We start from the raw sequence: 15,486 nt of genomic DNA, 5'->3' as shown, positions 1-15,486 counted from the left end.
AACGATTTACTCGTAAGATTCTGTTAGGACCATTCCCTGGGTTTCTTGTCATGAGCAAGAAGGTAGATATTCATAGTTAGTATAACAGAAGTTATACATTAGTATGTTGGGTTTGGGGTAGAGCCAAGAAAACTCACTTCAGAGACAGAAGCTTAAAAATGAAAGCTTTATTTTCTGTGGCACAGGGAGGCAGCCAGTTTGTGGGATCTGAATCTCAACCTTGAAGGAAGATTGTACACCATTTTTAGAAGGTGGGAACAGAAAGCAAGGGGGACCTGGGTCACCTGACTTCAGGGTCCTTGGGTCAGCTTTGGCAGTCAGGTCCCCTCCTGGACTCTGGTCCAGAATTTAGAGTGATGAGGGAACAAAGGAGGGGCAAGCTGCATGTGGACAGTAGGGACAGGCAGCACAGTTATGATGTGTGCTTTAGTTAGATAATGGGATAACAGCAACTTCCCTTGTACACCCTTTACTGGGTAACACACAAACATGAGACACCTCAGAAGCCGGACACGAGTTGGTTCTGGGTCCTGCCAGCAAGATGGAGCTTGCCCCTGAGATGGAAGGAAACTCTCCTAGCAGTCATGCTGAGGGTCATCGTACAGGGTTCACACTCTGAATTCCTAGCTATCTGAGCCTATTGGCCCAACGATGCTCACCTGTATGACACTTCTTAGCTGAAGGTCAGGGCCAGTCTCTAACAGAAGTCTCTGATTTGAGGGTCGGGATCCTGAAGGAGACTCTCCAGTCACAGGTTAGGTAGATCATGGCGGGTCTCTGCAGATGTGCAAAGAAGGACATTGCTCTTGGTCTCTGCTTGTATACTGTGCACTAGGTGTCCTGGGGCTCTAGGACTGTGTCAGGTAATCTTGGTGGTAACCACTGGATTCTGGTTATCAGGTGCAGCCTTGAGTATAGTGGATTCCCAAATAAGCTATGTTTACTTGTCTAAGGTATTTTTACTATGCTTATACCATGCACCCAATGCTAGCCCAGATAGATTTGGTTGTTGGCTTTTAAAGGCTTGTAAAGAAATACTGCCTATAAGAGTGTGCCACACAGGGGTTGGGGATTTGGCTCAGTGGTAGAGCGCTTGCCTAGCAAGCGCAAGGCCCTGGGTTCGGTCCCCAGCTCAAAAAAAAAAAAAAAAAAAAAGAGTGTGCCACACAGTCTAAAATGTTTACAGAGAAAAATGTCTTGACTTGTGCCCTAGAGTAAAGAAAGGATACATGTGGAGGCTCATGCAGGCAGGAGGCTGGGTACCATTCTGGTTTGATTTTTGAAGATCTCAGTCTGGGTACTGTTGTATATGGTCACCGGGTGATATTGTTTTGAGCCAGGGTCTCACTGTGTAGTTCAGGTTGGCCTTGAACTCATTGTAGCCCTCTTACTTCTGCCTCACAAGCATTGGGATTATGGGCGTGCGCCACCAGATTCTGCAAAAGTACATACTTTGGGAGATAGGTGACTTGCTGGTCAGGAGCCCTGCCTGCTCTTCTAGACGACCCAACTTCAGTTTCCGCACTCACTTGGCAGCTCACAGCTGTGAGGGAGCAGTAAAACTACTGAACCAAACTGCTCCGTGGGTAGAAAGAAAGCTTTCTTGGGGGAAATTCGAGATTGCTATGGCTGTCTCTGAGGGCATAGAACACAGTAAAAGACTGGGAAAGCATCACTAGTTTTTTAAGAGGAGGGTTGGGAGGGAGCCTGGAAGTTAGGGTATGGAGTTCTTGTGTGTCAGAACAGCCTGGGAATTAGGAGGGGACTTTGATATTGTTGCCAGTGTGTGTTAATGGGGAACTAGATTCTGCAGTAGAGACTGTTCCTGACAAACAGAACCCTGCATCACGGGCTCGGAAGAGCACTGCTTTTAGGGTTTTGTTTATCCACCAGCAGCCCTTCTGCTTCCTGGTCAGAGCACAGCCTGAGCTGAGCCCAGATTGCCATGGGGAACCCACTTTGGACCTAACAGCAATGGTCTATAACTCCAGTTCCAGGGGATCTGACACCTTCTAGCCTCTATGGGTACTGTATGCACATGGTGCACAGACATACACACAGGCAAAAGACCCATACACATAAGCTTTTTAAAAAGTTTAAAAATCATAATTTGACTTTTCTCTCCCTCCCCCTTTTCTTACTTGATATAGTAGTAGGTGTGATATTGAGAGCTTCCTTGTGTTCTCAGTTAGTGCACAGTGTGAGTGTATAAACTGTAAGAGTATCAGAAGGTCAAGGCCATCCTTAGCTCTGTACAGCATTCTCCATCAGCGCGGGACACCTTAGGCTCTATCTCAAACAAAGAAGTAAAAGCTAAAAAGTCTTGGTAAAACCCAAAATCTACACCCTTCATCCCCAACAGAATCAAACCAAAGTAAGACTCCAAGTTGGTGGTAGGTCGAGCTACACAAAGAGCGTGTGCCTTTGTGCTTCCCGGCCTCCCCTCCCAATGCTGGGAGCGTAGGTGTACTGGAGCTGGCCTGGGCTAGTTTGTGGGTTCGTCTTTCTTCCATCTTTCAACCTCCTCACACTAGAGAGAAGAGAGAGAAGGTTAGAGAGGTGGGGTGGTGATTTTATCTACATTGCTTTAGCTCCCAGTGGGTCACATGCTCTTACCAACACAGGAGCTATCTGGATTCATGAATGGAACACACACACACACACACACACACACACACACACACACACACACACACACACACACACACGTTAATTTAAAACGTCTTGGCTAGACCAGAGACTAGGCACTCCTAAACCTTCCAAAGGCCCAATCGGGGAAATGGCTGATGGCTGCCCACCTAAATTCTCACATGACTGGTTGGCTTTCTTTCTTGTAGCTCCTACGTCTCATCCTTCTTCCCCGAGTCATGGCAATTTTCTGTCTCTTCTCTCTCCCTTGTCCTAGCCCATCCAAATCTTAGGGTTCCTCCCCTTCTCTCTTTTCTCAGTCGTTGGCAGGTGACATCTTTATAGATTGATCAAAAACCAACTGGGGACAAGGACCTTCAAGGCACATAGGTTCCCGATTAAATCAAAACATAACAGAGAGGAAAGGAGTGAGATCCTTGAATAAAGTCAGGGGTCTGAAAGGGGGCGATGTTATCTACAGTTATACTACTTCCTGTTGATTAGGGGCACTGAGTTCCTTAGCATTCAGGATATCTAATCTCTTCTTATTGTTCTTCTTTGCACACAACTACCTAACATACTACGATCAACAACAACCAGCAACAACTTAGAGCAACCAACATCCAACAACAGCCCACTGACAGACGGCCTCGTCTCTCAAGCCCCAGCATTTGTATGCCCTATGAAAAGTTCCCAGAATTCCAGACATCACACAGGTGCAGCAACTGTCCGCAGCTGGCAAAATCATACCTCCGCTAGAGCACGAGGCAAATCATAGTCAAAGCCCAACACTGGGACTAAAGTGAAAACATTTTTATAATATTTCTGTGTTTTTAATGAAACAAAAAATCCTAAAATTGTCAGTACAGTGTACACTATTATGGTTGGCTACAAACAACCTTTGTAAAAAGGGTCTTCCTCCTCAGCTTCCTGCTCTGCTCCATGATCCTGAGCTGAGCCTTCTACCTTAGGGTGACATGACTGATGTCTGTGTGCTCTTGCAGACTATAGGCTCCAAGTGCACATGGTAACCATTTGTTGGCTCTTTGCCCTTGTGGTGAACACAGTGCCTGCTTTCAGGAGACACTCAACGAGCCCCCATAAACAAGTACTTGAGGGGTCCTTTCTGAGCTCCATGGCCCTGATTTCAGCCCCATCCAGGCCTGGGGACTTGAGGAACCCAGATGCTGTGGGATGTCTGGAGGCCCTGTCATGCAGCTGTATTCTTTCTCCATAGGACACTGGATGGGAATGCCAGCCTCCCCCAGGTACATGGCTGGGCCCCACTGCAGGTGCTTCATGGAGATGCTGATGCTGACACTGACATCCTCTTTCCCGTCAGTGGAGTGGGCTCCTATGGTACAGCAGGTGGGTACTTCCTGTCTTCTCCAGCTTCTGTTCCAAGAACCAGAGGGGAGTTTTTGAGTTATCTGTACAGGTAGGAATAGGTAGGAGCTAGGAGATCTGGGGCTCGGGTCAAGGATGGCTTGTGGACATTGAAAATTAAGAAGTAGTTTAGAGATTTCCTCTAGAACTAGAGTGTTACTGATGCTCCACTAGAATGCCTTGAGGTAAACTGGTTGGCAAGACCCTAGGAGACTCACATGCCTGCCCCCAACAGTCTATTGCTAAACTTGGTCACATCAAAATTAACCACAAACAGTGACCATTATTTTGCACCTAAGGAGATGGGATATCTGAACTTTGTAAAGGCCCCACCCAGCACCTGTGCTTCTCTTTTGGTGTGTGCTGCTCTTTCTGTGTGTGCTTCTTTTTCTTGTGTGCTTCTCTTTCTGTGTGTGCCTATTTGGTGATGGCTTCAGAGATGTGCAGCTAATCTGAGAGCATTCCTCAGTTCACCTGCAGCCTGTAGTCTTCTAACTTCACCCCCTTGGCTCTAACATTCTTCCTGTCTTCGTCCTTACTCCTAGCTTCAGTGGCTGCTTGTTAAGTTGAGGAGTATATGAGCTCGTTCTCTGTTGCTGTGATAAACACGAAGACCAAAAGCAATTCTTGAAAGAATGAGTTTATTTTGGTTTCTAGCTCCAGAAGGTTAAGAGACCATCACAGTGGGGGGCATGGTAGAAGGCATACATGACAATCAGAGAAGGAAACTGAGCTCTCAGCAGCCACCATGAACAAGGTGCAGAGAGAACTGGTAATGGTGTACGGCTTTATGTTCTCAAAGCCCACCGGCAGTGATGTCCTTCCTCCCGTGAGGCTGCACATCCCCTTAACCTTCCCAAACAGCATCACCACCAGGACCAAGTGTTACTTAAATGCCTGCAGCTAAAGGTGACATGTGCCATTTGAAGCGGTACAAGTAGTGACTGTCACACACTGATGTGATCTGATATGGTAGATTGTGGAGCCCTCTGGGAAGCAGCTCTACTCTTCACAGTCAAGATTCCGTGGGAGCTGGCATCATGCGCCCAGCCAATGATAGGCTCACATTTGGAGTTCATGGTGTTCTTTGTTTAGCATTTACCTTTTCTGCTATGTACATGGTGCTAGGCCTGGGGGATCTGAAGGGAATCCCACCTGAGTGAGGCCTTCCTCCATTCTCATAGTTTTATTTTTTACTTTAATTATTTTTTTTTCTTGAGACAGGATTTCGCTGTATAGATTAGCTGGCCTAGATCCCCCTGTGGAGTCCAGGCTAGCTTCAAACTCAGAGATCCACCTGCCTTTGCCTCCTGAGTGCTAGGATTAAAGGGCATATCAGTAGCCTTTTAAATCCTTTAAAACGTGTGTGTATATTTGTGTCTATATGTGGTTATGTGCACATGTAGGTGCCCATGGTGGCCATGGTGGCCAGAAGAGCGTATTAGATCCCCTGGCACTGGAGTTATAGGCAACTAATTGTGAGCCAACAGATGTGGGTGTTGTGAACTGAACATGGGTCCTCTGGAAGAACAGCAAGGGCTCTCAACCACGCACTGAGCCATCTCTTTAGCCCCATATTCAAATCTTTTAAAATCACATCTACTTTTTATGTATTCTGAGAGTGTGTGGAGATGTGTCACTGCATGTGTGGAGGCCAGAGGACAACTTTTGGGAGTCACTTCTTTCCATCAAGTGTATTTCGGGGGTCACACTGGGGTCATCAGACTTGGCAACAAATGCCTTTATATATGGAGCCATCTTGTCAGCCTAGTAGTCTTTATTTTGAGGCATTTCACTAAGGCCACTCAACTAGCTGTCTTCCTGCTCCAGCCTCTTAAGTGACTGGGATTACAGTTTATGCTGACAGCTATAGCTTGGGGCTATTTTTAAAATTTTCAGTCTGAAGGAAAAATGTATAGCATGTGTCCTCTGAATTCTTCCATATCTCTAGTCTGTCTGTTATTTCTTACCAGGGCTATTATTGCAAAACGGCTTCTCAGCAAGCCTGCACTGGCTCCTTTTGCCCGTGTTTCTGTCCTTTTTTTTTTTTTTTTTTTTATCAGCCAGAGCAGATATGGAGAACAGTCAGGTTGCATCATGCTCTGGCTCTCCCTCTGCACATGGGATAGTTTGCTACTGTTACTGTAGCCATTTAAGCAACCTCCAAGCAGTGGCAGCCTCACTCCCTCTCATTCACGCCTTCCCTGCTCCTATCAACCTGCTTCTGCTTCTCACTCCTCTTCTCCCCCACCTTCTGTACCCAGGTTCATCTCTCAGGTTGTAGTGTAGATGTCACCTTTCTTTTTCTTTTTCGAGACATGGTTTTGCTATGTATCCCTAGTTGGCCTGAAACTCATTATATAGATCAGACAAGCCTTAACTTGTGGCAGTCCTCCTGCCTCTGCCTTCTGAGTTCTGGAACTAGAACACATATTTCTTGACAAATAACACTTTTTTAAAAATGCCTTTTTTTTCCCCACTGCTCCCTACTTGGACCGGTCAGGCTTCATGTGCCTCACTGTGTAATCCTAAAAAGCTGTCTTCATTGTTCTGATGGAGATATTGGCAGAGACGAATTTGTGTATAACTAGACAGTGCCTGTCCTTTCTAGTCTGTGAGGTTCACACGCACAAGGAGTGTTGCCCTGAGTTTGACACTGGTCAGTTCTGAGCCCTCAGTTGGGGCTGTAAGTAAGCTCCTGCAGAATGGATGAGCAAATGATGGTAGAGAGATGCTGCAGGCAAGGCCGTATCATGTTGGGAGAATGATACCCACCCACACAGGACACAGGGCAGACAGAGGTGCTGAGGCAGGAGAGCTAGGAGGTCAGAGGGGCAAACCTTCAGGTTTGTACTTCAGGTCAGTTTAGTGAACCTGCCTGCTGAAGTAAGGAGGGCTCAGCCCAGTGCTAAACATGTTTCAAATACTAACTTCGTGATCCTGGCAAGTCAGTTAAGCTCTTGTGGGTCTGTGTCTTCATCTGTGAAGATATATAGACCGGGGTATAGCCCCATGGTAGAGCATTTTTTCCCAGCACCTGTGTTCTATCCCATCACTGTATATATAATAAAAGGTGCCAGTGACTGTCGTTCATGTTCTGTGTGCCAGTGTATCTGCCCCACCACAGTGCCAGCTGTGTGTATGTCTGCCAGCCACACAGAGGGGCCAGGTCAGCGCTGCATCTGGAATGGCCTTTATTCCAGCCATGCGTGGTGTTGGATGCTGTCAGTCGTGGCTGAATTTCAGCACTGAGGATGAACTGAGGTGGCCTCCTGCTGAAGGATCTTTGAAGATACTGAGGCTTTAGTGAGGGATAATTTAGTGACACTGGAGATTTTTGGATATGTGTTTGTCAGCTTCCTGTTAAACAATACTTGGGACAGTCAACTTAAGAGAGGAAAGGTTTATTTTGGCTCACAAGCTCAGAGACTTCATTCCATGTTCAGTTGTCTTCAGCTTGTGGTGAGGCAGAGCATCACGTTTGGGAATGCAAGGTGCAGGAAGCTGCTTACCTCAGAGCTAGGCAGGAGCCCGGGTTCCAGTATCTGATTCCTCAAGGCCACATCCTCAGTGAACCTCTTAGAGTCCTACTGCGGTACCACGAACTATGGTTAAACATGGGCCTTTGCCAGGATCAGCAACCGTAGCGGATTCCCCTGGCTCTGTGGTGGGTGGAGGGCAGGTGCCCCTGAGCTAAGAGTCCAGAAGGAAGTAGGATTACAAGGCCCAGGGGTTTTGGGTGGCTGCCGGGCTCAGGGAGGTCTCAGGAGACCTTCCTGATGAGCCAGGGTTTAGGCTGAGGTTTCAGCCAAATGAGGGAGTTTGAGAGTTTTCCTCTTGAGAGGTAAGAGTATGTATACACTAGACTTTGTAGGATTACCCAAAAGTGCAGGGGCAAAGAGCCATTGGTGGTTCACATATGTGATCCCAGGCCTCAGGAGCTGGAGGCAGGATTGTTACAAATTTGAGGCCAGCCCAAGCTACAGAGTGAAATCTTGTCTCAAAACTATAACAATATAAAATGTAATTATGTCAAGTAATTATTAAAATGTATGATAGGCCAGACAAGTATGATAGGCATATGTTTGTAATTCCGGAAAGCTGAGGCAAGAAAAGCTTGAGTTAGAGGCCAGCCAGGGTGCATAGGGAGACCCGGTCTCCAAACAGAGCAGAACAAAGCATTACAAAACTGGAAACGAGGCACAGAGAGGCTGCCTGACTGGACTGCAGTTGAGGAGCAGGGCTCTACACTGTAGCCAGCAGCATCTGTACCCTTTAGCTTCACGGATAGGTAGAAAGGAGCAGAGGGGTAGTCACTTGATTTCCCATCCGATGCCTCAGTCCTGGGATAGAAACCAGGCTTGCACTGCAAGCCCTTGGGTTACTGGAGCTAGTAGGGGTTGCCTGGGATGTGCCACCAAAGGATTTGTCTTCTCCAGGCTCACGTCCCTTAAGCCTGGCAGAGGCCAGAGGATTGCTCTGCCTCTGTGGCTCTGACTCCAGAGCTTCATGAATGAGCAAGGGTTCCCCTGAGTGATACAATCTTCCTAGACATCTGGCCTCAGCCTGCAGGTCTGCACTTTTCCTGAGCAGCAGTGAATGCATCTGCAACACTCAGTAACGTTAGCAACATTCTATGCCTATTTGTTCTAGGGACTCACCATGGCCCCACTTCCTTTCCCAAATGCTTAGTGTGACTTTTGGCATAGAAAGTGTCAGATTTCACCAGTGATGGGACACTGCTGCCCTCTCGTGTCCACTACAAGTAGGAGCGATTCGTCTAACAAAAGCCCTGATTCTGCTGTGGGCCCTAGATCGTGCACTTTGGGAATAACGCCCCTTGCTTCAAACAAACAAATACAGGCATATGTAGCAACCAGTGCTGAGTCTCAGTGATGGCTTCTGGAAAAATGGGTAGCAAATGAAGCCGGTGTGTGGGGGGGAAGTTTAAAGGTAGCTAATAGGCCAGCTGAGCACATGGTAAGGGGAAATGGAGTTGAAAATAAAGCCTCACTCTCTCTGCGTGATTTCTGCAGATGCCCCTGTGGGAAGTCTGGAGAACGGAACAGGGACAGAGGACCACATACTTCCAGAGCCTGGCCTTCGGTACAGGTCAGTACCAGGACACCAAGTCCATCAGTGGATGGGGACATGCTGTTTACGTCTCTGCCTTTTATTCTCATTTGAAGACACCTGTTGGTGTTGAAGACTGAGGCCTGACCTCATGTTTGTGCTCAGATGGGCAGCTGTTGGGGTCATGGGTCACTCAGACAAACTGATTTATGATACAGCATTCGAGCTGGGCGGCCCCTCAGTGGCAGAGCGAGTGTACAACGTGCACAAACCTCAAACCTCATTTGTATGCCCTGTCCTTGCCACAGGTCTGTGACCATACTGAGTACTTCCACCCTGGCCAGCCTTCCTAGTTAAAGTTTGTTAGTGTTTGATAATGGCGTTTATCAGCCCTAATGTTAAATGATGTCTAGGCCTTGGGGAAGAGGTACTAGCTGTTAAGTAATTAGGATATTGACTGGCAGCTTGTAAGTGCAGAAGGCTTTTCTCTTTCACATTAAAGGAAAAAAACTAAGGAAAATTTAAGTTGCCAGTGTCACTGCTTCTCACAGGGAGCACTGCCCTGGTCTCCAGTGTCACTGCTTCTCACAGGGAGCACTGCCCTGGTCTCCAGTGTCACTGCTTCTCACAGGGAGCACTGCCCTGGTCTCCAGTGTCACTGCTTCTCACAGGGAGCACTGCCCTGGTCTCCAGTGTCACTGCTTCTCACGGGGAGCACTGCCCTGGTCTCCAGTGTCACTGCTGCTCACGGGGAGCACTGCCCTGGTCTCCAGTGTCACTGCTGCTCACGGGGAGCACTGCCCTGGTCTCCAGTGTCACTGCTGCTCACGGGGAGCACTGCCCTGGCCTCCAGTGTCACTGCTGCTCACAGGGAGCACTGCCCTGGCCTCCCAATCTCACCTCTTCTCTGTTGCTCTTATCTCCTCCTCTCTTGACAATTTTAACTTGATGTCTTGAAGTTATCCATCCGTGTGCTCAACTTAGCTTCAAGGTAAGGGGGTTCTTGCTGCTACACACCTTGCTTAGTGTTGTGTCACCCAGAACAGACAGGATTCTGAAAATGACACACCATGAAGGACCTGATACCACTGAGTCCAGTCTTATAAAGGATGGTGTCACTGTACCCTTCCAGGACCCTCACTGAGCCCTTCCAGGACCCTGACTCCCTTCTTGTTGTGTTTTGGAGCCTTTTCCAAATGCAACAGTGATCAAGGAATGTGAGCCCCGGCCTTGGGGGTCTTCCTGCTGCTTATGGACCAGCCAGTGCTACTGTTCAAATTAGACGTTGATGGTAGATATGCACCCAGTCCAGTTACCTGCACTCAGTAAGCTCTCTAAGCCTGTTTGAGCATGAACCCTGCTTACAGGGGATGCCAGAGCCTGCTGTCACGACATTCCCATATCCATTGATCAATGCCTGGTTCTATGTCTGTCCTCACTTAAAGGCATCTTGTTTAGAATCTACAAGAGATGTAGCTCAGCTGTAGGAGAGTGCCTTCACGCATAGAGCTCTGGATTGATTCCCAGCACCATATAGAACTGGGTATGTTTTTTTTTTTTTTCCTTCGGAGCTGGGGACCGAACCCAGGGCCTTGCGCTTCCTAGGTAAGCGCTCTACCACTGAGCTAAATCCCCAGCCCCTGGGTATGTTTTATATGAAAAACATCTTTGGCCACATAGCAAGTTCCAGCCTGGGATCCATGAGAGACCACCAGAAACAAACACTGTTGACATTGCACAGTGATATTGCACGCTTGTCTGAGTGAGGATTATATAACATGCAGGGCACTTGTTCTAGGAATATGCACCCAGGGACTATTTTAACTAGGAAAAGTGACAATAGAAACCACAATAATGTGGAAAAAAAAAGGTAGACCACTAAAAGGACATGCGTTCACAGCTACACGAGGTAGAGCAGGAAGACAGTGGCATCTTGTCTGACCCCAGCTGCAGACATGCCTATCGAGTGACTCACTTTACCTCAGAGTGGCTCACAAAGGGTGTTTGAATTGGTTTTGGAGTTACCAGTAAATTTCAGACATCTGTTGGGAGCCGCATTGTAGATTCCTGGGGAAACATTGTGCCTGCGAGTGTTGTGAGCACTGAAGTTGTGTTTCGGGATGAGTGTAACCTCCTTCTGTCTACTTTCTCCCAATAGGGAAGCTGGCTCTCCCGGCCGAGGAAGTCCTTTGAGCAGCTTGTTACCTTCTGCCTCAGTGCCTGAGTCCATGACAGTCCGTAAGTACTCGCCGAGGCTTACGTGCAACATCACTGTCCAATGTCCAATGTGTGCTTATCCTGCACAGGTGTGGGCTTTGCAAGCAGACATGAAGTTAGTGAGTGCTCTGTGCACCTGATGGCTTCCAGATTGTGGTGCATGGGGTGTGTCTGCTAAAGGACGCACGGAACCTTCTGTGTCTTGTGGTTTCTAAGCTACTTTCTATGTGCAGCCAGCAGTAAGAGACTCTTCTGACTTTCCTTGTGACTCTGGACAAATAATTTACTGATGAGATGGATAGTCTAATGACTAGGTGGTACAAATCATTTCCAGCTCCAGCACCAGGAGAAAACATTAGAGACACAACAATGAAGGATGCGTGTGAATGGCCCACATTACACGCACACACGCACGCACACACGCACGCACACACGCACGCACACACGCACCAGAGATTGTTTAACAAGAGATGCTCCATGACTAGGAGAGCAGGTGGGGCATGGGGCTGATGCCCTGACTGGTTTGGCAGAGGGAGAGAGGAGGAGACTCCATGGTCATCAGAGGCCAGGGCTTTTCCTTTTTATGACTAGCTGTTGTGTTTGCCCTCTGAGCTCTAGCCATCTCATTCCTAGCCTTGAGAGCAGGAAGGAAAGGGGGATAGGGTGGGGTTTCTGTTTCCATATCACATTCAGGGATCTACACTTGATAGTGTGTAAAAATCACACCTTTCTTCCTCATCAGCCTTTGGGTAAAAATTAGCATTTCCTTCAAACACCAAAGTGCAAACCCTGTGCCCATAGTGCTGATGGCAGATGGAGAGTGACTCAGTGTCACTCAGAGAAGTTACAGGCCCCTTTAACAGCACCCCAGAATGCCATTTCTGCTTGGAAATACATTACCTGAGGTGGATGTGGATCTCCTGGATCTCTACACCTAACTATTCTGTTTGTACACAAACACTCTCCCTGGCAAGTCACCCGAACTCCACATCTGGACCCTTCTGTCTGCACATGAACACTCTCCGTAGCCATGTTCCCCATGAGCTGAGGTTTCCCACAGTCTCCTGCTCCTGTGTCCTCCCTCCCTTGACTGCAGAGCAGAAACCGCCAATGTGAGTTCTGTTGCTGTGCAGGGTGAGCAGATGCTGAGGTCTCTGTGAGGATGACTTGTCACCGTCTCCTAGTGGTCAGGCGTGGTTCCTAGCCCCTCCTTCCCAGCCTCTCTCCAGTATGGGGTATGGAGCAGGTGAATTGGGTTCTCTGGGGGCTGCTGTGGATCTTGTCTCTAAGCCTCCCAAGCCATTTCCATGCCTGACAAAGCCACCAGCTTGGTTCCTGTTTGTGATGCCCCTGAGCTGTGCCTACAGCAAGGACGCAGCCTACCTTGTTTCATTCATCTCCTTTTTAGAAATTAACCCTAGTTAATTTCTTTCTGGTCATCTTTGGCTTGAAGACCTATCAGGAATTCCCAGTCAACCTCCTGAAGGAAAGGCGCATGTTAGTGGGTTCTCAGGGTGTCTGTTAGTTATACGGGGTATGCGGCACAGTTGTGGGTGGTGGTGGAGTAGCTTTTGTTTTCTGGGGGGGGGGGTGATTTCATGTATGAAGGCTTCTCTTTCACTCTACTCCAGCAAGATAAGGATTGTGGTGAGAGTTACCTGCCTCTACCTACCCCTGCTTTATCCGTGAGAGGGGTAGGAAGGGCCATCCATGTAGCCCTACAGGATCAGTCTGATATAACAGAGGATCACAGACTGGGAAGCTTTGGCAAATGTTTCTTTTCCTGTGTGCTTGTGAGTGTTGTCTCTGGCCTTGATAGTGGCTGACCCTCAACACCCCTACTTCTTGGTTGTTTCAGCCAGGGTTCTCTGTGCCTGTTTTGGTCCTGTTCTCATTGGCAGCGGGATGGAGCCACCTGTTGAATCTGTGTGCCTCCGGTGACTTGTTTGCTCTCGGTAGCTGCCATGATGCCACAGAAAGGTGCCTTTATCCCCTGCTACCTGTGCTCAGTGGGTAGCAGTCATTGATGTGGGAGATCTTGGTAGGGCAGTGTGGATAAGCACTTAGCCGAAGCATGCGTGCGTGTGTGTGTGTGTGTGTGTGTGTGTGTGTGTGATGGTCTTGCATGATCTTTGCATGGTTTTGAAAAAGGCAAGTGTCACAATCATATCTTTTTCTTTGTAAAAGGCAAGTGTCACAATCATACCTTGTGTTGAGTGGGTAACAGTGCAGATCTCATCACAGCCAGATAGTGAGGCCACTGGAACATGTCCTGTGAATCCTGTGAATGCCAGTGAGTTGAGAGTAGCCACTGTATTCCTGCACACACATATATGCACACACTGGACACATACGTGTGCACATACACAGGAAGCAAGGCCTATGGGAGATGCTCAGCATGTGGAAAGCACACTGAATGTCGGTACCTCATATATTGCCTTTCATGGGTATTTTGTCATCAGTTAGATCAAGTTTCTCCTAAATCTTCCAATTCTGAAAATTCTAGAAAAGCATGTTATTTCTCTCATCACTGAAGTTCTAAAAGAAATTCTTTCTTTAATTGTTCCATTATGGTTTTTTCCTGTCCCTAGTTCTGCCAGCTAGCAAGCACTTAAGGTTATGGCTGTCTGCCCGTTGGAAAAGCCACCCAGACTGGGTGTTTTCCTACAACTCAGTAGATATTTCTTGATGTTTATGTCAGCTTTCCTTCATTCACCTTCTGTTTAACAGCTGAGTGTCTGTACATCTGAATTAATGTTTTTGTTGGAATCTGTGATGTGAGCTGTGTTTTAAGAAAGCATCCTTTCCCCCTGTTGATGGCTGTAAGAGTCATTGCAGCATCCTCACCACCAGGGGGCACTCTGGTACCTCGCTCACTAGCTTCAAACCAAGTTCTGTATTGGTGTTGCTCTGTAAACCAGGGCTAGCAATGGTGTTTACTCCTGGGATGGGTTTGTGAAGGTTAAGCACATACACACAAGAAACATACTCAGAAGAGTGTGTACATACATTGTGAAAAGGGAAAGTGTACCTCCGAGTTACACATGTTAAGTGTTCAGTAACTTGTAGGTAAGACTGTTAGTACCTTTTTTTTTTTTTTTTTTTTTTTTTTTTTCATTTTTCTTTTTTTCGGAGCTGGGGACCGAACCCAGGGCCTTGCGCTTGCTAGGCAAGCGCTCTACCACTGAGCTAAATCCCCAACCCCTCTGTTAGTACCTTTAAAGGATTCGTCGCTGGATATTATTCCAAACACAGTGTCTAGGCCTCCAAATGGGCAGACATGAGTTTTGTTTTAATGGAGTCATCCCTACCATTACAAGCCCTGAAGCTGCCTTTCCTGGATGTGTACCCTCAATCTTCTCTAAGGGGATATGTGGCCTTGCCAGGAGACCCTGGATTTCCCTGCCTGGCATGAGAGTTCTTTTAGCCAAGCATGACTGTGGTTATGCTAATGACAACAGGCTCTTTGCATGCCCAGTGTATCCTTGTGGGTGGGGGCAGGGATACTGAATGTCTGCTGAAAAGCTTAGGAAAAAAAGGGACTTATTTGAGACGCTAAGACTCTAGGGACTGACTGTTTACCACTCCTGAGGGTGTTTGCTGTCTCTTCAGCCCTGTCACCCCCGCTGTGAAGATGTTGGTGTCAGCTGCAAGTGTGGAAGGCTGAACACCTGAGACCGGCCTAGAACGGGTGGTCTGAGTCTGGAGCTGCACTGAGTGAGGCTTCCTGGCACCGCTGTCTCTCATGGGGACTGGGGTGTAGTGGGGATCCACCCAGGGGACACTCATCACTGTTCCATTTCTCCACTCTTGAATTAGTTTCTTTCTTTGGGCGCTGAGAAAGGGAGTGAGCCACTCAAACCTTCCCCCTATTGTTGATGGACAGTCCTTTAGTACCAGGAGGCGCCATAGCCTTTCCCCTGTCCTTGCTGTCTGTTCTCTCCCCTTGCAAAAATCTTGGGGTTTTGTGTCTCAGTTAAGGGTGTCCAGGGCTGGTGGGGTGTCAGCAGTCAGGTGGGGTGACAGAGGTGCTGTGCACATAACTTCCTGAAGGCTGTCACCATAGCCATGCCTTGCCCATGGCCTTTGGAGGGGAGGAGGGGAGTCTGGTCTACTTTAGAAGGGACTATACTGCTAACTAGAAACTTTCTCCTTTGCCATCAATGCTTAACCGCAGATATT

The 15,486-nt window shown here is 47.9% G+C and overlaps 1 protein-coding gene across 13 annotated transcripts in view; it reads left to right on the top strand.

Annotated features, from left to right (window-relative positions):
- Snx29 (sorting nexin 29) overlaps nt 1-15,486 on the top strand; it is a 413,834-nt gene that overhangs the window by 72,695 nt on the left and 325,653 nt on the right. For all 13 annotated transcript variants that reach the window (XM_087574449.1, XM_087574446.1, NM_001109526.2 and 10 more), the window contains 3 exons: nt 3,866-3,996; nt 9,051-9,126; nt 11,246-11,325. In XM_087574449.1, coding sequence (XP_087430575.1) covers nt 3,866-3,996; nt 9,051-9,126; nt 11,246-11,325 — 287 coding nt within the window. The remainder of the gene's footprint in view (nt 1-3,865; nt 3,997-9,050; nt 9,127-11,245; nt 11,326-15,486) is intronic.

Source organism: Rattus norvegicus, chromosome 10 (assembly GCF_021556685.1).
Source record: "Rattus norvegicus strain SHRSP/BbbUtx chromosome 10, alternate assembly SHRSP_T2T, whole genome shotgun sequence".
In the NCBI taxonomy this organism is placed as follows: domain Eukaryota; kingdom Metazoa; phylum Chordata; class Mammalia; order Rodentia; family Muridae; genus Rattus; species Rattus norvegicus.
This window is presented reverse-complemented; position numbering and strand designations above follow the sequence as displayed.